Raw genomic sequence first — 24,493 nt, 5'->3', positions numbered from 1 at the left:
TTGGGAATGTAGGGAGAAATTTTCATCTGTTCAAAGCAGGTATGAGCTATAACTTTCTAAAGGTGTAAGGATTAAAAACTCAAAAAGAACAGGGGTTACCAAATTAATTTAGCATATGTGATTATGAAATGACTTTATAAAAATAGATTTTATAACATTTAATCAACCTGGGAACTCCGGGGGTCGCTAATGTAGTACAGTACATACAAGATTACAAGGCTGTGTATTACTCAAGTCTGTTTATTTCACAGGCATTTCATTATTTTTTTAATAGTAGCTCCCAGCAACTCTAATTTATTAGGGTCTGTATTAAGCATTCCTGAACATGTTTCACTTAGCTTAATATATGTCTTCAGAAGAAAGAATGCTGCCCTTCAGTTTGCATACACTTAAAATGTAAGCCTATATAGAATAATTACAGCATTGTTAAATCTGCTTTGCTAATCTGTGTTATCTGGGGTGCTGTTAAATTTATACTTCCCTGTTCTATAGATTGAAAATCTTTAATTTATTAGTTGCATCTTGATTTCTGTATTTCAGTCATTTTTTCTGACAACTCCTTAAAGTTGGATACAAAACATTTTGTAAAAAAAGGAAATTGAATTTTGCCCATCGTTCTCAAACTGACTATTGTATCAAGTTTCAAAAGGGAGAAAGAATGAGGATTTCAAATTATTTAAAAACCAGGCCATTTAAGTGCCAAAGTTGAAACAAGATTTGACCCAGTTTTTAATTAATGCAACCTTTCAGTCAGATGGAACCTTTCTGTTTAAATTGAATCAGCATTATATGGCAATGTCAAGTCTCAGTCTCTTTCCTTTTTTTTTCCTATTTCCTACTTTAAAAACATTTATAGTCTTCAAGAAAATAAATAGATAAAATATAACTGTTATTTTTCATTAGCTATTAAATATCTTTATTAATTCATACAAATTCAACTACCTTATTTTGTCATACAATGACCTTAGCTACAGGATTCTAGCCTCTCTTACGTATTTAGCAAATGACAATAGAAAAGATAAAATCCAAATCCAGCTTAATTTATTAGAAACCCTCTCTCCTGAATTTTGGAGTCTTTGACTGTATGTTAGTTTTCCAGAGGCAGATGTGTTTAATCTTGACTTAAAATTATAGTATTACTCAGATGAATGTAGCATATTTGGTCTATCGTTTCTGTCTCTCTTCTAGAAATCAGTCATGTATAATATTTTGTGGTAAACTAACCATTTTAGTATTTGTGATAATAATAACTGCGATTGATAGTGTCAGTAATAATAATAATCAGAGGGCCTGCTAGGTAAACACTTATGTCTGTTATCTTTTTGAGAAAATGTCTATGAGTAAAGGCCATTTCATAGGATCGAAATTGTCCGTTAACAAAATTTTAAAATAAATTCTGCTTGTGTTTTACTAACATGATTTGGCTCTTGACTTCACCCTGCCTCCTTTTCAATTTCTCTCACATTTATGATTACATTTTAACTATGAGACATTATAATACATGCAATATAATAACCCTGAGGACTTTTCATGTGAACCCTACTAGAACTATCAGAGTAAATGCTATTATTTGCAGGAATATGAAGATTGTGTTGAAACATTGTTCAAGTTTCATCAAGACAGTGTCTGGACTTTGTGTTCTTACACAGAGTGTTTGCACTATGGGTATCAGAAATCCTAAGCTGTTATTTCTTGTTTGCTTCATGAGGGGGAGCCTTATCTTCGTAAAGAAAATTGAATGTCACTGAATGACAGGCTTTAAATCAAGATCTTGGTAACTTCCCACACAAAGTCTATTTAAAGATTATTCTTATTTGTAATAAAGTTCATTCAGTTTTATGCAATGAGTTGGTGAGGGCTCCTGATACAGAGCTAGAATTTTCCTCATGCAAGGGAACGATATATATGAAATACAAAATTTGCAGGGTAATAACGTAGTATTGCTCTTATCATTTCCCCCTTCCTTTTGCTCCCTCGTACCTCTGCTCTCCAGAGGAATATTGAAGACCCCATGGTACGAGACAGTTGTGCTTTCAGCTTGGTAGGTTGATGATGATTTGGGCAATTGTACCTGGGTCTCAGAAAAATGGTGCTAAAGAAAATGGCCCGATATAATAGTATCCTTAGGAAGTCACTTTGGGGAGGATTAAACTGATCAGAAGTCAGTGCTGGAGAGGTAACCCCACTTCTCTGACACACAACCCTGCAATGCAACTTGACATAACGTGAGTTTTCCTTCTCTGTTTTTGAAAAAAAAAAGAGTGAAGACAGCCCACTTCACGGCACTCTCTCTAACACAGAGAAATACAAGCATATCTCAAATTTTGGATGAGTGCTGAAGAGTTGATGTTCATGAAATTTCCTGACAGGCTCAGAGTAATGATATATTGTAAATAGCATTTTGCAGTTACTCCTATAATGTCTCCAGGAAGAGACTTATCAACAGTAATAATGTTATCTTTAAAAATACATCTTTGATTTGGAGTTCGTTCCAGTGGTAGTAAAGCCTTATCTGCAAAATAATAGCATTTATAGTAATGCCTAATTAATGTCAATTCTTCCTTATCAGCTTATTTTCATATGTTGCCAAAAACCAAAATGAGCATTGAAATAATCACATTTTAATTCCCTACCTCCTTACCAATGCAAAGTGGACACATAACATGTAGCACTCTTCTGACAAAGTCTTAGGTGGAGAAAATCCCCACGTTCCCCTGCAAAGCATCTTCCAAACTAGAGAAACTGTATAATGCTATTCATGATCTCCAAACCTGAACTCTGTAATGCAAGGAAGAGGGAGTGACAAGCTTTAGGGTATTTGTCTCTTCTGATCAACTGTATGTTTTTGTAAGGAAAATTGAACTGCAGTTGCTAATATTTGGCTTTGGGAACCTTCTGTTTTCAGGAAGCCAGTGAATTTCCCACAAGGACAACAGTACATTCAGGCTGTTCTAAAATATTCAGATTATATTCCAAAATAGGCAGATCACCAGATTAATTTTTCTGATGAGTCGCACTATTGATCAAAACGATACATGTTTTTTCCCTACATGACACTTTTAACTTATTTTGAGAATGGAGTTTTTTCTATCATGCTAGTTCATATAAAAAACCTCAGAGTTTTCTTTGACTACCAACTAAGGAATATGTCTCTTAGTCAAAAAGTAGAAATTTTTTGTTTAGTTCTGGTTTAGAAATTGAAGGTTCAGGTTCTTTAGAGCTCCCAGTGTGTATTAAAAAGTAGTCAAAGAATACTGTTCAAAAAGTAAAATATAATGTAAATAAACTTTAATATTGGAGAGGTGTTTAAATGAAACATCTGAGGGAAGGAAGGATAAGTTCTGAACCATAAAATTCTTTTTAAGGGAAAGAAATATTATAAAAATCCTTTTAGTATTCCACATCAAGAAGTGAGGCACAGGCCTTATGATGGCTCTATTCTGTGCATGTCTGAGTAAAGGATTTTAGCTGTACACTAAAAATATTTTCAAACCAACACGCTTTCCTTCTACATGCCAAGACCCTTTGGATTACGTTTATCATACTGTAGTCTTTGGCTATAGCATATATATAGGGCATCCCAATTTCTGGCCTGGCCCCATTTTCTTCAGCCAAAATCAATAACCAGAACTGTATTTCCTTCAGCCCTGAGAGCCAGACTGCCTCTGAAGCAACAGAATTGCTTTCTGACTCTGGAAGAGGATATTTGTTTGAGAAGCACTAGAATAATGCTAAGCCTCCCCACCAAGCCTCAGGCCAGTTCAAACGTTGCAAAGTCACAGAGGACTCCCTAGAAATATGTACTTTATAATTCCAGCATAAAAGAAGTAAGTTTTTCATGGAAGTCAGAACTTAAAGTGCCAATGCGTCTTCTGCAGGCACCTCAGTTCCTTAGGCCACCAAATCAAAGAAATAGGCCAAAAGTTTTTCCTGAACCCCATCTCCTTGTAGACCACAGGGTGCTGCTCTCCTTCTTGGAGCAGAAGACTAACACAAGCAAGGAAGGCCAGTGGCCCTCAAAGTCATGATCAACTTTTTTACTTACTGTGATGGTAAGTAACACTGCTCTTTCAGCTGGCATGGATGAAGAGAATACCTCAGATAAGGAGAAATCTGGGATCAGGTTCCTCTAAGCATGGTGCCTCCATGGGACTCCCAGCTGTAGAAGGGTCTGCTCCCTGGGGTTAGGCTGGCTTTGGGGAAGGAGCAAAGTCACACAGGGTTTTGCAGGGGCCATGCTTTGCCGTGGGACAGCAAAACTGGCCAGGTGTGGAAGGGGCATCCCTGAAAGCTGGCTCTCCCTACGGACAGCCATGCCAGCTGGCAGCCCTGGTGGCAGCAGGAGCCATGCAGCCCCGCTGGGGCGCCCGAGGGGGAGGTTCAGCACTGCTGTGGCTTTGCAGGCACCCTGCAGAACCAACTCTGAGGGAAGGCTGCAACCCAAATATCTCATCCACCGGTAACTGGAAGGTGACCAAGTCTGGCAATGCTTCAATCCTGCTTTCCGAAGCAGCCAAGTGTGTATGTCTCTATTGGCCTTCACTACTTGTCTCCTCGGGAATATGGGATTCCTGCACCTCCACTAGCTGCTGAAGGTAACATGGTGTTTGTGTACCCAGAGAGCAACTTCTTCTCATTTTACTGAGGATTATGCTTTCATAGAAAGCAAGGGTAGCTCTACAATGTCTTTGGACATCTGAGTGACAAAGGATAAGGTATGCTGCAAAGGATGTGTGGGAGGAGAAGCTAGATAAACCTCAGTGACGCTGTCAAGTATTTGTAATGTTAACATATTACTACAGCAGAAACATAGAAAGTAAAGCAGCTGCCTTACTATTAATATTCAGAGCCAGGAATTTAAACACGTATGAAAATTGCATATTTGAGTTCCATTTTCTACTAAAGCCAAATTCTCTCGGTCTGGACCTTTGGCAGTACAAAAGTCCCTAAAGGACTACTCCTGACAAGTTAAGATCACTCCATCACTTTTATCTGCTGTGATTTTGTAGTACGTTATTTGAAAGGCTGCTAAGGCGGTGAAGAATTGCCAAGAGATAACTGAACCGCAAAGGCTGTAATAATAAAGGAGGACAGAGCAAAATTGAAGCTATACTTCCAGGATTTCCTTGTTATGCGGGAATGTAACCAAATTTTAACACTACATTAACATCGTCCCTCTCCAATCACTACAGCTTGTTGCTGAGAGCATTCTTTTGTGTTTCACTCGGTAGGAGACATCTGAAATTGTGTTGTTAAATACCAGAAAAAAAGACTTTCGAAGCACTGCTTTTTCTATGCCACCACCACAGTGGGTTCATTATTCCTGCTACAGGAATAAAAATGTCTGGTCAAATGTATGAACATGTTTAATATAGAGCATTTCCTGATAGCCTAGCTGACTGGCCTATACATAACTTTAAGAAATATTTAATACCACTGTATTAAAATTATATTTTAAGCTTTGAGATTGATGTTTTACCTACACACTCATTGCAGTCCAGAGAAGCTGCAGATGCAGGAGTTGGACTGGTATCTGATCAACTCAATAGAAATATATCTACGTATATATGTATACGTATAAAATTGAGAAACCACATCAATTCTATAATTATAAAAATGTATACATCAGTAAACCACATAGATTTCTTTTGTATACAAGCAATAATAATGAAAAAAAATAATATGGAACTATAAAGATGCAGTCAACTCCTAGTTAGCCATGGATGGCTTGTTTAAGATGCAGAATAGCTGTACTCCAGAGACCCTAGAATTGTGCATAGCTGGTCCAGCAAGTTTAGTGTTTCAGACACAGAGATGTCTCAGACCCAGCTGTGTTACATCCATGCTTAGCTCAGGGCTAAAAGTTGGCAATTTTGGGCCTTTCTGGGTCATTACCAGACCAGAGCTAAGCTAGTCTCAGGAGGAATTCCTCCACTTTCTGTCTTCACCAATGTCTTCTATTATATAAGCGACCCTTTTATATAGGGTATCCCAATTCTGTATTACTTCAGCTAAGAACAGACAGAAACCTCACCTTTTGTATGTCAGGTGTTTAAAGTGATGTCAAAATGCACCAAGAAGGAAAAAAAAAAAAAAAAGCAGAGTTGGGAATAGATTATGGAATGCATTCAAAAAGGGGAAGGGGCTGTATTGTTCACCGGCCTTTTCTATGCCTTTTCTATGCCTGTCATAATGTTCACTGTTGTTACACTTAACAAAAAGGCACAGTTGCATTTATATTGTCCCTACACGAACCTCTGCAGAGTTAATAATTTTTGATCCATTTTTAGACATGAACTTCTGGAAGAAGCTCGGAGAAAGGGTTTGCCTTTTGCACAGTGGGATGGGCCAACAGTCGTTGCCTGGCTGGAGGTAAGTGTTGGCCATAACCTGGAAATAAATGTGAGTCACATTTATAGGCTGCTTCTGTGTGCTCGTCCCCACAAATTCTAAAGGGGACTGTTGAAGTTTCCTCCTCCCCCCGCCATGCTGTGAGCATTAAGCAGGTGTTGACACCGGATGGTGTAAATCCGAGACTAGAGCTGAAAAAAGTAAGACAGGCCTACACAAGGGGGTGAAGACAGGAAAAAAGGCTTATCAAATGCATTTGAACCCCAAATTTTTCAAAACTTGTAATTTCTCAGTCTCTACATATATAGGAGACAGAGTTTATGTAGGATGATGTGCTAAGGAGAAAACAAAAATTAGCTATCAAATTTTATTTGAGGTTAACATAGAAGTTACATCTTCAGAAATTTTAATAAATTTATAGAATTTTTAACTTTCTGTCCGTATAAAATGTAATGGGAAAGGGCTCATTTATCTACATATCATTCAAAACAGGAAAAAGAACCTCTTGGCACTTTCACCCAGGATGTGGGAGATCCAAGTTGAAATTTCTCCGATTCGATAGGCAGTGCTTTTATCTCTGAAATCTGATCTGCACAGAGCTCTCCTTTATTTGGAGAACCTAAATGAATGGATTTTGGAACCCATCCAGAGAAACATTCAGCAGAGCTGTCTATCAATTTTGACAAAAATCAAAGAATGTTTTAGGTGAAGGAACTATTCGGAAAATACTTACCCAGATGCTGAGGGGAGGAGAAGGCAGAAACTAAGGGTGTTCTTATACAAATGCAGTCACTTTTACATGGCAAAGCCTGTATCACTTCAGTGGAGATACAAGCTCTTTGGTGGCTCAAGGAACAGGTGTCTATTCCTTGTCTATACCAAGCATCTTTATGTATTCCCAGCTATTCTCATGTCTGCTATATCGTTCATTGATCATTAGATAGAATTTGTAGAGTTTTCACTTCAATTAAAAGAAAAGGTCGCCCTTCAATGCTTTAACAGGAGTATGTTCAGGGAATAAATGAAGGATGAAGAATGAAAGCAGCTAATGTCTATAAAATTTCTGCTTTGTGTTGGAATTGCTGAAGGTACCTAATGAAAAAGTTGAAATGAAAACTGCAGAAAGGCAGTTCAAGCATTAAGGCATGACCTTGGAAAATGGGGTGGTATCTTCCTTCCCCCCCAAAAAATAGCTCTGTTAATACTGAACATTCATTAATTTGGCTACTACCTGACTTTTTCATATGACTTTGAGAGTTCTGTAGCCAGATTTGTATCAGTCAGAAATATTCAATATTACAGTCGAAGCTGATTTGCTGGAAACATGAACATACAAAGGTCTATACATTTCTGAATACTGAGGAAAATCTGCCCTTGATGTCCTCCATGGTGATCCAAAATGTGAAGACATTTCTGACAAGTTAAGCCATTGATTCCTAGCTGCAAAACAGGATATGCTTCCCACTGTCTCAGAGAGAGGCTGTAAAGAGAAATTGGTGTCTATGAACTTCTGGGGAAATATGATGAGAGCACCAGAGGAAAGCCCGTGAGGAAGTTCATGTTGCAGTATTTAATGCCGACTTAATACTGATGATAAAATATATGAGGGCAGAAGTACTGACTTTATTCAGTGAGCATCGGTGCGTTCGGGGAGCAGATGGACACTGTGTGCATTTCATACTCTTCTGGGGACAATATAGTAAGTGACCCTTGGACTAAAAAAAGAAATTAATATTAAAGGAGACAAAGGCCCAGATTAAAGAAGTATATGTGATCACAGTTGTGACATTTCCAAACTTTTCAGGGCTAACTTTTCAGCCTTAGCATTTATTCTGGCTATTTGTATGTAGTGCAGACATAGTTGAGATGTATTTTAAGAACTGTGGGTTTTCTTAACTAATTCTGGAAAAATATATCAATCTTGATATCTGGGTTCTCTGCCTAGAACAATTACCATGCCCTCTTTTTAGAGACGGTTTTCATCTAACTGCATTTTCTGGTAGAGACAGCTGTTTGTTAAAGAACTAATTTACCTGATAAGCGGCAAACATTTGAATCTATTTCTGCAAGGTGAATAACTCCCAGTACTTATGCTTTCCTGCTTTTCAAGTGCATGTATGAAGAAAAAATTAATGTCAAATTAAATGAGAATATTAAATACATTTTAAGGCTATGCATAGTTTCCTCATGGCCCTTTGTTTAAGCGCAGCTAGGTGTAATCTGCATAATTTTTTTAGAAAATTTTTTTACTTTCATGAAACTTTGTATTTTGTTACAGTTAGTTGGAATTAGGTCATATTTTTAAGGTTCAGACTAGCATTGGATGGGCTGCACTGGCTCATCCCATCAGTCGGAAGGGCTTTTGGAAACACAATGCAGTTGTTCCTCAAGCTCTGTGCTAGATCAGGAGTCAGTACAGAAAAGCCTGACTGAGCTCTTTTGGAATCTGACATTCAAGTCTGTTTTCTCTGTGACGTAAAAGTGATCTAACAGCTATATTTTAAACAAATATTTCCCAGATAAGGTATAAGCTGCGCTGTGAGAAAATAAATAAAAATCCTTTCAGTTTGTCTCTGCCTTCCAGATTTACTGGTGAATTTACTGATGGCATAGTTTTAATAATTTCTTTGCCCTTGTGTCCTCTTTTAGTAAGCCATTATTAAGAGAAAAATTGAAATCATGAAATCAGCTAATTCTGGTGGCCTACTTGAGATGCACAGAGTTCTCAGTGGCTTCATTTACAGTCATAGATGCTCTATCCCCCTGAAATTCAAACACAGGTAGTTGTTAATTGCTATCTACCCAGAATGAATTTTTAAAAATATGAAAATGTAGAATATAATGGCTACTATCACATAGTATCACTGCATTGTATCTTGATGGACAGATTTCTATTTCAGAAATAGTATAACAGAATAAGATGCTACTACAAGCCATTAGTAACTAATCAGTACATTTGAAAAGTGCTTTTGACAATTTATATTTGAAGGAATATTATATAGGAGTACAGTGAAGTACAACAGATCTATACCTAACAAAATTAGGTAGCTGTATAGATGTGGGTATAAATTTTATGTATACAGAAGTGTGTACAATCAGGTACATTGAAGGTGATGTACAATCAGGTGTACAATCAGGTACACGGTATCAGTGACAGGTGATTTATGCACTTTGACACTCAGTATCACAAATAATAACAGCTAATATTAGCTGTTTTGCTGCCCAGTGGAGATGCTTTGCGATACATTATGCTTCGCCATTCCAGTGGGGAGAGCTATATACTAAAAATTGTAATTCACTGCACCAACCCACAAGCAATAGTGATCTGGAAAAGGATGAGGAGAGAGGGCAGGGAAGGGCTACTCTCCAGAGAGAAGTATCTTCTTCTCCCAGGTTTCACAGAGCCTAGCATCCTCCTGGAGCTATGCACCTAGCTAGGTCTGTCTTTGTTTTCCATTGCGTTATCCCCAAAATCTGTGATTATGACATTCACTGCTTATGTCCTCACGCTTTTCGCTATAGCGTAAAATACTTCACACTGTGACAAAAACTTCCCAGATGTATGTATCCCTGCAATGGAATTATCTCCTTTAGGAGCAGAGAGCCCTAGACACCGACAATCATAATGAGGCAGCACAAAATGAGAAAGTTGAGAAAACCTGGCAGAATTCATACTGAATAGGCCCCAGGAAAGACTGCTGGGAGCGGAGAGCACGTCTTACAAGAACAGACCAAGTGGGAAGCGAGGGGCTGTTGCTGACCTAGGCTAGGAAGACTGACATAGGGAGAGGAAAAGTGTGAAGTGGGAAGTACGTCTCTTCTAAATCCACAGGAGATGTAGCTGTGCTCACATTTTGCTGCAACTTCTAACCGGTATTTCTAGCTGGGATGTGACACCATACCAGACTGTTCCCAAATTTGCAGTGAGCTCAGTCCTCACTAGATGGGTTACCCACGCTCCGCTTGGTTTTTATTTCTACCAAGAAAATAAAAGCTGAGAAGTGTAAGATCGTGCCCCGTGAGTACACCATGGGGACTAACATGGAAAGAGAAAGAAAGCCATTTTAGTACAAAAGTGAAAAAATTACTTAATCAATTCCTGTTGGATTGTTTTCTGTATATGATAAGACTATTCAATGGGCAGTAACACTGACTTGTGCCACTACTTGTTCATTAAAGGCCTGGGAAAGGAGTAGCCCAGGTGATGGAGGCACATAGCTCTAAAAATAATTCAAAGCATCCATGGCTTTAAAGTTCTGGTTACAAGAAAAGCAATAAAAAGAGTTCACCTGAAGCCACGGCAATTTCAAAGGTTCTGAAACAATTTCATTTTATTAAAGACTATGATAGCCATACTCATTTGTGTGTGTGTTACCATGCTTATTCAGATTGATAGGTGCCTTCATGATTAATTTAATTTGAGAAATTAAGCAATGCTTTGGATGAATGTGTCCTTTCTCTCAACAGCTCTGGCTAGGCATGCCAGCCTGGTACGTTGCTGCCTGCCGTGCCAATGTGAAGAGCGGAGCTATTATGTCTGCTTTGTCCGATACGGAGATTCAAAGAGAAATTGGAATCAGCAACCCTCTTCATCGCTTAAAGCTCCGATTAGCAATCCAGGAGATGGTATCACTGACAAGTCCATCCGCACCTCCAACGTCCAGAACAGTGAGTCCTGTTCAGCTAACTCTTTCTTCCCCGCTTCACCATGCAGGAGTCTGCAGAAAGACTTTTGTAGCACAAGAGTGGCTCTGTGATAACACACACTTCACAATCGGTGGGAACTGTCCTATGGAGACTTAGAAGGATCTGTTCATCGCTTGCTTGATTGTTGATCACTGGTATTTTTCCTGTAGCAGATATTCTTATTTTTTTAAGTCATGCTTTTGATTAACCTTGATGTTATCAAAATGCTTGGTATTGAGCATCTTATTTGTAATTTTGCCTGTATTGTTACCTTTCTCTTCCTTCAAGCCATCTCTCCCAATCAAATCAGATTGCCTTTCCCTTTTTTTGTTTGTTTCTCTCTTTTTTCCCTTTTTTTGGGGGGGAGGCAATGCAGGAGAGGGGAAAGGTTATGAAGGAACACAGCTCTTTTCAATCTTGTTCCCATTCCACTTTTTTGCATCCTTTCAAATGCTATCTAATCTAACTCAGCTGGCTTTAGGTTCTTCATGCTAATAGCATGAAGCAGTGATTGAAAAAAAAAAAGCATGAAGAGAAGCAGTGATTGGAGGTATGAAGGGAGAAGTGGAGTGTGTGCATTTGGTGAGGAAGGCGGGGGGAGAGACAGTGTGGCAGCAGAAGGAAAGGAAGCAAGTAAATAAGAAACACAGAGATACAAGTCTGAAAGGAAAGGGGAATATATGAAAAAGAGCAAGAAAGTGGATTAGGGGACAGTAAGGATGTATGATGTGCTATAGATAAAAAGCAACTTTTAGTGGGAAATGAAGAAAAACAGGCCAAACTGATGAGGAGAAAAAAAAACAGGATAACAAAAGGGGAGTTTCATGCTGAGGGGCTGATGGTGATCGCTATGAAAGAGGCAACAAGCGCTGTAACAAACAAAAAAAGGAAAGAAAAAAAAATGAGGCTTGATCAGATGGGAAACACAGCATAGAAGTGAAGGAGAAAGACAACTCAAGTAGTGCAGCCCAGACTTCTAATAGTAAGTTAATAATAATAATTATGTTTATAATAATAACAATAAGAATTTGTAATCTCTTATCTTGGTGGAATTAATGGAGAATCTTTTGGTGGAAACTAGAATTGAGGTACCTCTGAGGAGTACCAGATCCACCGAGCTGTATAAGGACCTGGGCAACAGGACTCTAATGCTCATATTGATTGGCCTTTTATCTTCATGTTGCTAAGGTTCCTTAAATATAGTAGTTCCCCATCTGATATTTTCTCCCCTCAGAACAGTTGTATATGTCATAACTATAGTAATTCTATGAATCGTAATGGATTTCACCTAAGTAAAGCCATATAGACTCAACATGATGTTGAATTACTAAACAAAATTCATTTTTATTTTAAAAGTATAAAAGCATATTTCAAAGCATAAGAGCATTGACACTTATGAAATGAGAAGACAGTACATTCAAGCTAGAAACATTGGGAATAATTTTGCCTTGGTTTTTTAATTCTCCCTGAGTAATTGGCAGCGCAAAGCTGCCCTGCACTGGGATGTGCACTTTGGAGTCCCAAGTCTTTCTGCCTCCTCTCTTTCTCAGGAGCGGAGTTAATTTACCTCAGCTCTCAAGAAAACGTAGCAGATTTCCACACCCGCTCCCTTTCTCATCTCGTTGTCCTCGTAAGAATCTGACTGAAAACAATAAGATGAAGAAAAATAGTTTTGCAAGTGAATTCTCTTGACATTTTTGATTTACAGAAATGTGGGGGAAGTAAACATAATTTAGATTACAATATGAGCCTGTGATGTGTGCAGAATATTTAGGCTGGAAAATCTTTCATGAGTGAAGCTTACCTCCAGACAGAGCTGTGAGCTAAAGGTTATATTTGCCACTTGTGTGTGAAATGCAGCTTTAATTATTATTCTTTCCTTTGTGACGGTGCTCTGCCGGATTTCATCCATCACTTCTAGTTGAAATACTCCATCGCGTCTGTTCAGAATCCTCTAACAAAAGACACAAAACAAGTTGTCTAAAGTTGTCTCTAGTTGCAGCTCGGTAGAGGCAAGAACGTGGTTGTGCTGATGGTGATGCTATACGCTGTTAACTTACAGTGGTGCTGCCTTTCTTCTTTACCACTGCTTACCTAATGCGGATCCCACCTGCCTCCCTGCGGGCCTTGTCCATAGCCCTCAGGCAATGTTTGGGTGACCCATGAAGAAATGGAAAATCTTGCTGCTCCGGCTAAAACGGTTAGTCTTTCCACTTCCATTTAAAATTATTTCGGCTCTCAAAAGAGAATTGTATCTGCTTTAACAAAGGTGCCACATCTTCAGTAGGATGCTTCCCAAGCATGCCATTAGAAAGCCTCAGGGAGTAGTAAAATGGAATTTAAATAACAGTTACCTAATTTCTCAGCAAGAGCAATTACAAACTGTATTGTGATCACAAAAATTGTGTGAACCTAAAACCAGTGTTGGAGTTTTACAGCACATGATAGTTTCACTGCCAGCGTGAAACCTCATTTAGTGAAATGAAATTGTTGCGGTTATATGTGCGACATTTCCCCTGTACTCTACTCCCTAGTACCTCTTCTAAATACAGTTTTATATCTGCTGAAATAGAAAGAAATAATAAAGACTTGAGAATGGTGCATTACATAACTCAGTGTTTTCATTAATGCAGTCTCTCATGTCCATGCTTGTGTACTGATGCTCTTTGATTTAGGGTGTATGGACTTTGTCATTTATTTATTGTTTTTTGTCAAACCTCTCCCGGCTTTGGGGGAGGACATAATTAAATATTAATATATTTTATTCACTAGTTCTGACTTTTTTATTTTGCTTGGAACATATGTTATTTTAGGTTTTGTTTTTAGCATTACATCATAAAAAGTCCATAACAGTGCTTATAAAATACGATACAATCCTACAGTGAGATGTCCGCAAAACTTATCTTCAGTTTGGAAAACTTTATAGTCAGCCCAATCCATAAGTGGTGGGGGAGGTATGAAGCTAAATTTTGATGCAATACAGACTTATTTCTTAGAAATTTATGCTTGCTATACTATTTTAAGTTTTCTCATGAACATTTGTGAAGCAGATTCTCATCAATAATTTTTTTTACAACTGACCTCATTTTTGATTTTATTATTATTGGTAAAGGTAATTACAAGTATAACAACACTCAGCTGACCAGAAGTAGAGTTGATCTTGTTTAACTGGCCAGCCAGCAAAATACAAGTTACATAAAAAGCTCCTTTACAATACATTCACAAGAAGACATCTTTTTATTCTGAATGTTGCAAAGTCTAACTAGAAATTGCATCTCTAATGCCCAACTTTGTAAGTCAATGGTTGTGTTTTGATTGTGAAACCATAAAAAGTGTTTAAAGAGAATGCTGCAAAGTTTCACCAAGATCCAATGATTTTATATCTCGAAAACTTAGCTAGATTTGCCCTACTAAGATTTTATCACTTTGGTCTTGTAATTTTTAAGGTAGGTTAGCTCAGGGCATTGCCACTGACTGGAGTTATTTTATCAGTACATTTTCCACGTACATTTTCATTTGTACTAAGACTAACATACACAGGAAAACCACAGCGTTTTATAACTCATTTTCATTGTCTTTTTACCTGCTTTGCTAATTGCTTCCTGCGGATAACACAGAAAGAGTCTGAAGAAGGCAGCTGGGCTCAGGTATGGCCCTTTCACATAGTTGTTTTTTAAGGGAAAGCTAATAATGATGTAATTAACAGTTTATCAATATGCAGGGGGGAATATAGTATTGTGATAATATCTCAATGATTGAGTTACCATTTACACATTTTAGAGTTCTTCTAATACAAAGAAAAGATTCTCTGGACAGGTTTGCTGGGTAAAGCACAAAGAGGTAGATATGCTGTAAATAGTTTTATTAAAAGAAATGGCTACATTCCAGAGACATCTTCTACCTCCCAGCCCAATCTAGAAAAAATCTTTTCCTCATTTTTGAGAATGGGCTAATAAAATATGACAACACTTTGAGATCTAACGTTTCTAAAATTACACCAGATATTTTTAGAACAATTGTATAAATCACACCCAAATATCAGTCTACAAATAGACTTGTATAATTAGGAACAAATTTTTTTACTTTCATTAGACTATCAATTACATATATTTTTCAACTTCCTTCTCTCTCTCTAATATGTGTACACTTTTACACAATTTTACTGTCTTTACTTACGGCATTCTCTTTCTCTTCAAAATTCACAAGAATGAGAGATGAGGGGACTATATTTTCGCCCATAGAAAATATAACCAGCTCACACTGTGTTATCCTTTTGTCTATAGTGACAGGAGACATTAAAAACAAAACCAAAAAGATAGTTAGGCTTGAAAGTGGTGCTCAAAGCTGAGCAGGATCCTGTAGAGGAGGTGTTAATCTTGCAGTTTATGAGGTCTCTTTTGTGTTAAGTTTTAGTAATACAAAATAATTGACAATAGTGAGATGTAAAATCTACCTATTTTGCATCTTAATTATGCAGCCCACATAATAGCTCAACATGCATGTGGTTTTTTTTATATACTTTCTTCCTTACCCTATTGACATTTCAGCTGAACAAGGAAGTAGCTTAATGCCTAAATGCTAGCTTCTAGGAGGAATTGGGTTCTCCTATCTTAAAGAATTAACTTATCGAGTTCCACATATGAAGCACTCTAGGTTTAAGCTATTCAAAGCTGAAAATATCTCATTAATATAATGTATTTGGTCACCTGCTGTGACTGGTGGTGAACATGACCTTGGGTGACAAACAACTGAAATTAACTTTTAGTCTCAAAAGGACTACAGGTGTGTAACCATGAAGTGTCGTTAGATCCTATTTAGGAAATCCTAGTCCCTACTAAACAGTGACACTTCAGTTGATTCCCTGGGGCCATGTTTGTATTACCAAGTTCAGTGTAGGATTTGCCTAGCATAAATATTCTAGAAGGTTAAGTGAAAGCAAGTAAGGTTATGAAACAAACACATTTCGATTGTGTAATAAGTTTGCTTTCATTTAAAACTCAAAATTGAAACTACTTTTTTTTTTATTGCACAAAAAATGCTTAAAATTTACAAAGGTAGAAAACAAGACACAACTGGCAAAACTGCTATCAGTAAAAAACATCTCACAGTGGCTTCCACCTCCAATGTCAAAATGATATAAAAATGGATTTTTTTGTGGTTTTAGACTGGATATCTAAGCTGGGAAGTCTCACTAGAAACAAGCACAGCAGACAGATATTCTGTCTTCAGTCTGGTGCAACCTTGAACAAGCCCAAGAATTCATTCTCCCTCTCCTTTTTTTTTTTTCCCCCCCCCTGTAGACCCTGGCTTACGGTGATATGAACCACGAGTGGATAGGTAACGAATGGCTCCCCAGTCTGGGTTTACCTCAGTACCGAAGTTATTTTATGGAATGCCTGGTAGATGCAAGGATGTTAGATCATCTGACAAAGAAAGATCTGCGTGTGCACTTAAAAATGGTGGATAGCTTTCATCGGTATGTTGGCATAAAGACTACACCTATGAAGATGTTTATGTGTCTGACCTAGTGCTCAGTGCTGCACAGAATAAAACCACTTACTTTCTGTTGTTCTGGTGTGGAAAACCACAGAGAAAAGTGAGTGCCCAGTGTCAGAAATCTGAATTGAGAGAGATTCCTTGAGTAATAGCAACTGCAATAGCAATAGCAATTATGTCTCTCAAAACTAAGATACTGGTACAGGTAAATTTCATAATGAGCAGGGAACCATTTGTAAATAAAGCCTTGACAATACAGCGACAGTAATAATTTATTAAGTGGCTTAAAGTATCAGAAAATGGTAGAATAAGATTTGACGCCCTGAGATCTCATCATAATGAAAAGCTATTGTGTGTAGCACAAAAGCTGTTAACAGTACAGGCAAATTGACAGTTGTTTCAGTTATCTAGAGATATAGCCAGGAAGCTAAATTGGAAATATGGAAATAAAGGCATTTAGACTTTAGGGAGAATGATGTTTATGTGACAAGAAGTGGATTTTTTTTAACGTACTGTCTGATTTGTCACTTTTTTGAGGACTAATTTGACAACGGCTCACAAGGGGTGACCTTTTCTGAGTACGATTTTTAATGTTTTGGGTTTCTTATGCTAGCACATTTATTCAAACATACTCATTTTGATTTTGTCCATTTTATTTTTTAACTCTGTGGAGTTGTTCTGATGGTTTCGCCCTCCCCTCTGTCCTCAAGATTTGCTACATGGGCATCATGAAACACCTCATGTGAAATGCAGGAAAGACATCCTACCTATGTTCCTATCTTCAAGATTATCTTTATTAACTCTGTAAATGTTTCTCTTTAAATAACAGAACAAGCTTGCAGTATGGAATCATGTGTTTAAAGAGGTTGAATTATGATAGAAAAGAACTGGAAAAGCGAAGAGAAATGAGTCAGCATGAAATAAAAGGTGATCGTTCCTGGGAATGAATACTGGGGATGTTTCTTCTTTTGAAGCTTGACACTGTTAAGCCCTTGCCATGCCATTTTAGCAAGGCATTTAAGCATGTGCTTTAAGTAAAGCTAACGTAATTGCATCTGTCTTCAGACACAAAATATCTCCTTAAATTAGGCACAGTTAAGTACTTTGCTAAATTGGGGCTGCAGTTCCGAACAGCGGTTTGATACGTACACTTTGCTAAATTGGATTCTGGGGACAGACCGTATCCTACCCTCTTTCAGTCTCAGAAGCAGAAGGCCAAATAGCCTGCAGCTCAATGGGGTGTGCTGGGGGCAAAAGTGGGAAATAGGAGCACTCGGGACCCTAACACTGTGCTCCTGCTTTTGAAAACCGTTGCCTTTGATTTCTTACTTCAAAATGTGTTTCATAGAACATGTTGCTTGGAGGGGTGGTCTCTGAGGCAGTTGGTATATAAGAATAGTTCGTAACAGAACTGGCCTTATTAGGAGATTTAACAGCTGATCTGAAAGTATTTTTCTGTGTGAAGCTCTCTAGAGCAGTTGCAGGCTCACTGCATGGTTCCTCTTATATAGAACAATTACAGTTGTTGGTTGTTTCCATTATCATAAGTGAATCCTTTGATTCCTTTAAGCATTTCCAGCTCTAGCAAATACTAATACTTCTCAAGCACAATGGTGATTGGAAGAGCTAAAAAAAAAAAAAAGAGGGAATTAAAAGGGGGAACGGCTGCAGTGAAAGTGCATTTGCTCAAGGCAGATGATGGCATGCACTAATGCAAAGACTTTTTCTTGGATGTGGAGGCATCAGTGTCAGCCAGGCTGAGTGCGTATAGCTGGAGACTGACACGGGGGAATTGGGTGTTGGTATCAAATTCTGATGTTGCTTCAATGCTAGTCACCTCTAGGACAAGGGTAATAACCCACAGCCTCCTTCACCCAACCTTCACCCTGTCATGCATTGGTCAGTTAGATATGGTCCAAGGTGGGATTTGGGCTCAGTGATCCTTGGCTGCCATGCTTCAGCTGATCCTGACCCCAAAGCCTGGGATACTCTTGGTCAGGTGATGAAGAATGCCTGCTCGCAGAACAGCTACATTAGCTGGACTTCTAAAGGTTCAGGAAAAACCTTCATCACTTAGTAACATAAAACTCAGCATTATGATTCCCACTTACAAGTACAAGGATCAGTATAAGTAACTTTCTTTTATCTTACAGGCAGGGTAGGATACTTTTTTGGTAATAGCCAAATCCTCAAAAATGGTTTCCTAGCTCGTTTTGTTGCCTTAGCTTTGTAATTGGCATGGACCTTAACCATGACCATGGTCAACCAGCGTTCTGAACTGAAAATAGTTTTAGTCTCTAAAATTGTGAACTCATTATTTGCTTTACGGCATGTTATAAAATGGTAGGTGCTGACCGGACTCTCAAAATATTTAATAAAAAACTCTCAAGTGAAGCCTTGAGGAATGGATAATTCTCCTGCGCCCTTGCACTGTTAAACTGTAAAATCTTGCCTAAGAATTGAACAGGGTATCTATAGGAGGTGGGAAGAATTGCGCTCTGGAGATGCCCTCTGCAGGCACCTTTCTCCTTTGGAAACATTCTTTAGAATAAACATTTAACTTGAAGGTAGCTAAAATCACACAGGGTTTTGAATAGGCGATACTAAAGCTATATGAATAGTTTGCTGGCATTCCTCATTTAAGAAATAGAGCACTATGATGTCCACAGTGCATGCACAACTACCTGCATGCTCCTGTACAGTTTGGAAGTTATCAGGTATCAGGAGACTGAAGCAGTGTTATGTCCTTACAGATGTGCTGGTATGGAGCAATGATCGAGTCATACGCTGGATACAAGCTATTGGCCTCCGAGAATATGCAAATAATATTCTAGAAAGTGGTGTACATGGTTCACTTATAGCACTGGATGAAAACTTTGATTACAGCAGTTTAGCTTTATTATTACAGATTCCAACACAAAACACCCAGGCAAGTTTGCTCACGCTACTTCGGGTTAATCTGTACCCATTATTGCCTTTATTAATCTTCAACCATTTTAATTTTTTACTTTGGTTATCTCTAGGCACGGCAGATCCTTGAGAGAGAATACAACAACCTTTTAGCACTAGGAACTGAAAGACGACTTGAGGAAGTAATTAATTTTATTTTCAGTATTTATAAAATATCACGGTAAAATATAAAAATCAAATTGAATGCATGAAGACATGTTAATTTGCAGATTGTTAAAGAGAGTCAGATAAAGCTTTAAGAACAAATTAGGAAATGCCAGTCAAGGTTTTTAAAGTAACCTCAGTATGGCTACATATTCATATCATTTTGGATGCTAAATTTGGCAATACACTCTTACCCTAAGACGAACATTTTCCATAGAGGAAAACATGCAGAAAAGGAATGGAAGTTTCACTGGCCAGAGAAAGTGTTGGGGAGGCAGATGCCTGTGCAACCTATTCTTTAGGGCACTTACACCCTTTCTTTAAAAATAAAGAAGAAAAATGGGATTTTGGTGGGGGTTTTTTTGGCTCTTCAAAGTTAATCAATATGTAATAGGGTGGGATTTGGGGCAATTATCTACGATGGGGAATCTCAAATTTACGTACGGAAAATATTCCTCTTAAGGTAAAAGTCCAGTGCAAAAATGTTCAAGTCTTGGAATTCTGCTCATGAGGAGGAATAAAACTTTTAAGGACTTGCTGAAAACGTGAGATCCTATGAATTCTGTGCATGCACATGAGTGTTTAGTTCTTTATTAGCACTTTACATAAGCCTCCTAATGGAGTGACCACTGCACTTTCTATCACTGTATTTGGAAGAGTTCTGACTTTTAAGAAAGTTCTACTTTAGCTGATACTAAAACCCTCTACTATATCGAGCCAGAGATTTAAGAAGAGTTTCCCACCCTGGCATTTAAAATTTCTAAAGCATTTACTTTTACAAGAGCATCTCAAATGCATTGCAGTTACCAGATGCAACGCAACAGGGCAGGGTAGTTGTGGAATACATTTGACAGTGAGAGAGAGGAGCAGACACCAGGATAAATAATTAATCAAAAAAATTTCATTTTGCTTTATCAAATACAACTCTGTGTGTTGACAGAGCGATGACAAGAACTTCAGACGTGGCCCCTCCTGGCGACGACAGTTTCCTCCGCGCGAGGTTCACGGGATCAGCATGATGCCCGGCTCCTCGGAAACGCTGCCAGCTGGGTTCAGATTAACCACAACATCAGGGCAGTCACGGAAGATGGCGACTGATGGTATGCAGTCATTTCTGCACTTATTGTTGAAAAGCAATATGCTAAATTGACTTTTAGTGCATGTCTGTTTTGCACCAGAACGGCTGCATTCACGTAACTAGGATGAATGGAGTCTGGGAGAGAATTAGGGAATGGAAAAGCACTGACTTGGCATACTATTGATTTTTTCAGGTTTACTTCAGACTGTCAGTGTTTATTTGAGAAAAAAAAAAAAAAAGCCATCTAGCCCTTCTAGAACTGCAAAGGAAACATTCAGAATTACTTTACTTCCATCTAAGATTGCATACAATATCTAAGCAAATTTTTCAGCTCATTCACCTCTCTAGCAGGTGGAGTGTATTTCAGAGAATGAACGTAGAAAGAGCTATCTATCACCTTTATTTTCCTATTTGACTTTCAAACCAACTAGGTTAACTCAAGTTGCTAACAGTTCTTAATAGTCAGATGGGTAGTATAGTTAGCTAATACTGAATTTCGGGTACTAATTTCAGTTTACTGTGTACAAGTCTTAATTTTCTCTGGAAATCTTTTAATTTCCAAAAGATGCACTAACTCAGCAATGATTGGAAAAGTATCAAGCAGATTATAATTAAAAAATAAGTAAAATTTAAAAATCATTGTAAGAGGGTGGGGAGAGGGGACAAATCCCATTGCAGCTATTCCTTCAAGTATATGGATGATAAAGCCATGTATACCTGCCTGAAGTTCTGATAAGTACCAGGACGCAGACTGGCCCATTTCAAATATCGCTGTTTATTTCCTCATGAGAGAATCTAGGTCTATGGATAGACTTGTCTCAAAGTAATTTAATACACTACTTGTAGTGATTACATTCTGTAACTCTTGAATGAACTTGGTATGACAATATTGCCATCTAAATTCCATTAAAGCCATCTAAATTTCATTAAAAGTTCTCACCTCTAAAAATAATACTTTATAGTTGCAGTTACAAATGGAATAATTTACTGATTGCATCACTGAATTACATTGACTCCACTGCTCATGTACATGCTTTGCTTTTAATCCTGCACATTTTGGCAATGATGAAGCTGTAAGACAAGAATCCATTCCAAGGAAAATTCCGTGTACAAATGAATGTAATAGCTCCCAAGACATTTCCATGGCCCACATTACTGTAGTAAAGAACTTCACAAACATTCATGGATTTCATATTCTAGCCATGCTACAAAGTAGAAGATATTATTCCCATTTTACAGATGGGGAACTAAGGCACAAAGGAGATTTAGTGATTTACTTGAGGTCTTCCAGACAGTTTATTATTGAGCTGGGTACTGAACTCAGTAGACGTAGAGGTAGGTAGCTTTGAAGACCTACATCTTCATCCAGGATTTGTATTCCTATCTCCCAGTGCTAAGAACGCTACAGCGTTTAAACAGCATGATAGGTACAGTATTAGAGCTTCCAACAAAACAAAGACAAAACGGAGTTTTAAACTGTATTCACTTAAAACAGATTTCAACAGACGACATGAAGAAACTCTGCCTTCTCAACTAGGCCATGCCCAGATCCTGTCATAGAAAGCCACAGAGGGATTTAATAGCCACCCTTCCAGTGGGAAGCAGAATGATTTATTTTCTTCATGATTCTAAAGAGGTTCTGGTTTGTTTCTTTTTTTTTTTTTTTTGCAATTTGCAGTTGCTTCATCACGACTGCAGAGGTTAGACAGCTCAACAGTTCGCACATACTCATGCTGACAAGGCCTAGCAAAGAAGCCAGCACTGAATTGTTGTGAGTATTCATAAGGGGCCATCATGAAAGTTCTTTATAACTGTACACTACACCCAATATTTCTTGGCATTATTTAAGCAAGAGCCAGCATGGAGCAGAGGACCTAACTCAGACTCACTGGGGTGGTCATTTGATCATGACAACGTTCTCAAGCTCAGTCCAGGAGACACTAGGCTATTTTCCCCATCGCAAACAGCAGGTTCTTTCTGCTGAAACCACTTTAGCAACACAGAAGTTTCCAGACCTTTTTTTTTTTTCCTGTTCAGATGCTAGCTCCCCAACCACAACATATTTTGTACGCTCTCAAACTTAAAAGCTAGAATTGGGGAGGCAGCAGTAGGCACAGGGAGTGAATTTACTTTATGAGAACTTGAAGAGGTTCTAGCAGAAGCTAGGGAGAGAGGGGGAAAAAAACAAACCAAACTAGTAAAGTGGAAGAGATTTACTTTTTTTTTTTAAATGAGAGATATGACTCAATTTAGAACATCACATAGCTGCATAAAGCTAGAACAAAACTTCCCCTATACAGAAAATCTTCCAAAGTTATTTATTACAGAGACTCTTGAACTTCTCAAATCTTTCAGAATTGACCAGTGACCAAGAAAGGATATTCTGAGCTGGATGCAACTTTGGATCAAACTGAGTACTCGAATTCATGTTGCATTTCTCACCACTTACCTTTTGAATATGTCTGTGAATCTCAGAGACTCACTGCTCCAGAGTTCTGCGGAAATACATCGTTTTCTGCTGCATCACAAGTTTTGCAAAAAATAATAACATGATGAGCGCTTTCATCAATATGGCACCATTTCATGCTAATATTTTCTCCGTAAAATAGTTCTCTCCTCCATTTAGTTACTCAGGGGATTGTAAGGGAGCTGGAAAGAGTATTTGGATAGCACCAAAACCTCACTAGGCATTAAACATGCTTCAATAGCTGTTACATATTGTAGGCATGACATGCCAGGACCTACAAAGTCGTCCTTTTTTTGAGATTCCCAAGACTGGGAGAGGCTTGGGGCCATTGAGATTCTACTAATTCTGGGCAGGTTCAAAAAGTGCTTAGGAACAGCAAATGTTACCAGTGGAAAACATAGATTGCTCAGGATCCTACTGATGACATGAGCCTTACTTCATAGATCTTCAGAAGACTGTAAGAGTATAAAATCTTAATCTAGTAGAAAAGGGAACTTTTCATGCCATCACTGAAAAATAAGCACAGGAGATTCCCGCCCCCCCCCCCCCCCCCGGTAAATTTAGCTGCTGGTCCTACAAAGATGATGAAGAAGCATGTGATCTATATAAATCTCTCTCTCTCTCTGTGTGTGTGTGTGTATAGATTACAGCTTGGTGTTCCGTCAGTAAAGTCGATGACAGCACTCTCACTGGGTTCATTGGGGATAGAAACTGATAGCAGAGATGCGTATCTTTTCTCCTATATGCTTCAGAATTGCAATGTTGAAGCAATAAAGTATGACCAAGAAATTAAGTTCAAACACCAAGCTATCTGTTAGGCCAACAGTAATGGGCCAGGCACATGAGGTGATATTTTCCAATAGGTTTGAAGAGTGCAACAAGGGCAGAAATTGAAAATTGGAATGTTAACAAAAATTAACTTAAGGTTATCTAAACTGTTTATTCCTACTGTATTCAAAAATTGCCAAAAAAGTAGCAATCCCAAATAGAAGTAAAGTAGCAAACTTTGCTGGCACTATATGTATATGGCAGTTACGTATTTTGAACAAAAAGACGTTTATACAAAGTTATATTCAATTTCTATGGGAGTATTAGTAGTGTTTCAAGTATCAGGGATATAGGTCACACTGGTATTTGTTGCTTGTCCACTATTCTGCCAACTACATTCTAATCTGAAATGCTCGAGAGCTCTGTAAGTATTTCAGATTTACATCTAAACTGTAAAGGCTAATACATGAGGATGACTGACACTAATATACTACTATTTCTTTTCACTTATCCTACACTCCTCTTAGAGAAGC

General features: G+C 38.1%; 1 protein-coding gene across 5 annotated transcripts in view; it reads left to right on the top strand.

Annotated features, from left to right (window-relative positions):
• PPFIA2 (PTPRF interacting protein alpha 2) overlaps positions 1-23,052 on the top strand; it is a gene marked incomplete at its 5' end in the record, with an annotated part of 338,907 nt that extends 315,855 nt beyond the window's left edge. For 4 of the 5 annotated variants that reach the window (XM_082013922.1, XM_082013921.1, XM_082013920.1 and 1 more), the window contains 10 exons: positions 6,291-6,372; positions 10,819-11,019; positions 13,175-13,237; positions 14,655-14,684; positions 16,338-16,513; positions 17,363-17,460; positions 19,287-19,462; positions 19,557-19,625; positions 20,588-20,747; positions 22,404-23,052. In XM_082013922.1, the coding sequence (XP_081870048.1) occupies positions 6,291-6,372; positions 10,819-11,019; positions 13,175-13,237; positions 14,655-14,684; positions 16,338-16,513; positions 17,363-17,460; positions 19,287-19,462; positions 19,557-19,625; positions 20,588-20,747; positions 22,404-22,462 (1,114 nt within the window). In that variant the 3' untranslated portion in view covers positions 22,463-23,052. The remainder of the gene's footprint in view (positions 1-6,290; positions 6,373-10,818; positions 11,020-13,174; positions 13,238-14,654; positions 14,685-16,337; positions 16,514-17,362; positions 17,461-19,286; positions 19,463-19,556; positions 19,626-20,587; positions 20,748-22,403) is intronic. The other variant, XM_082013923.1, reaches the window with a different exon arrangement.
• Between the last annotated feature and the right edge of the window lie 1,441 nt (positions 23,053-24,493).

The sequence above is a fragment of the Phaethon aethereus genome (genome assembly GCF_964289735.1).
Source record: "Phaethon aethereus genome assembly, chromosome: 1".
NCBI classification, from domain to species: domain Eukaryota; kingdom Metazoa; phylum Chordata; class Aves; order Phaethontiformes; family Phaethontidae; genus Phaethon; species Phaethon aethereus.
This window is presented reverse-complemented; position numbering and strand designations above follow the sequence as displayed.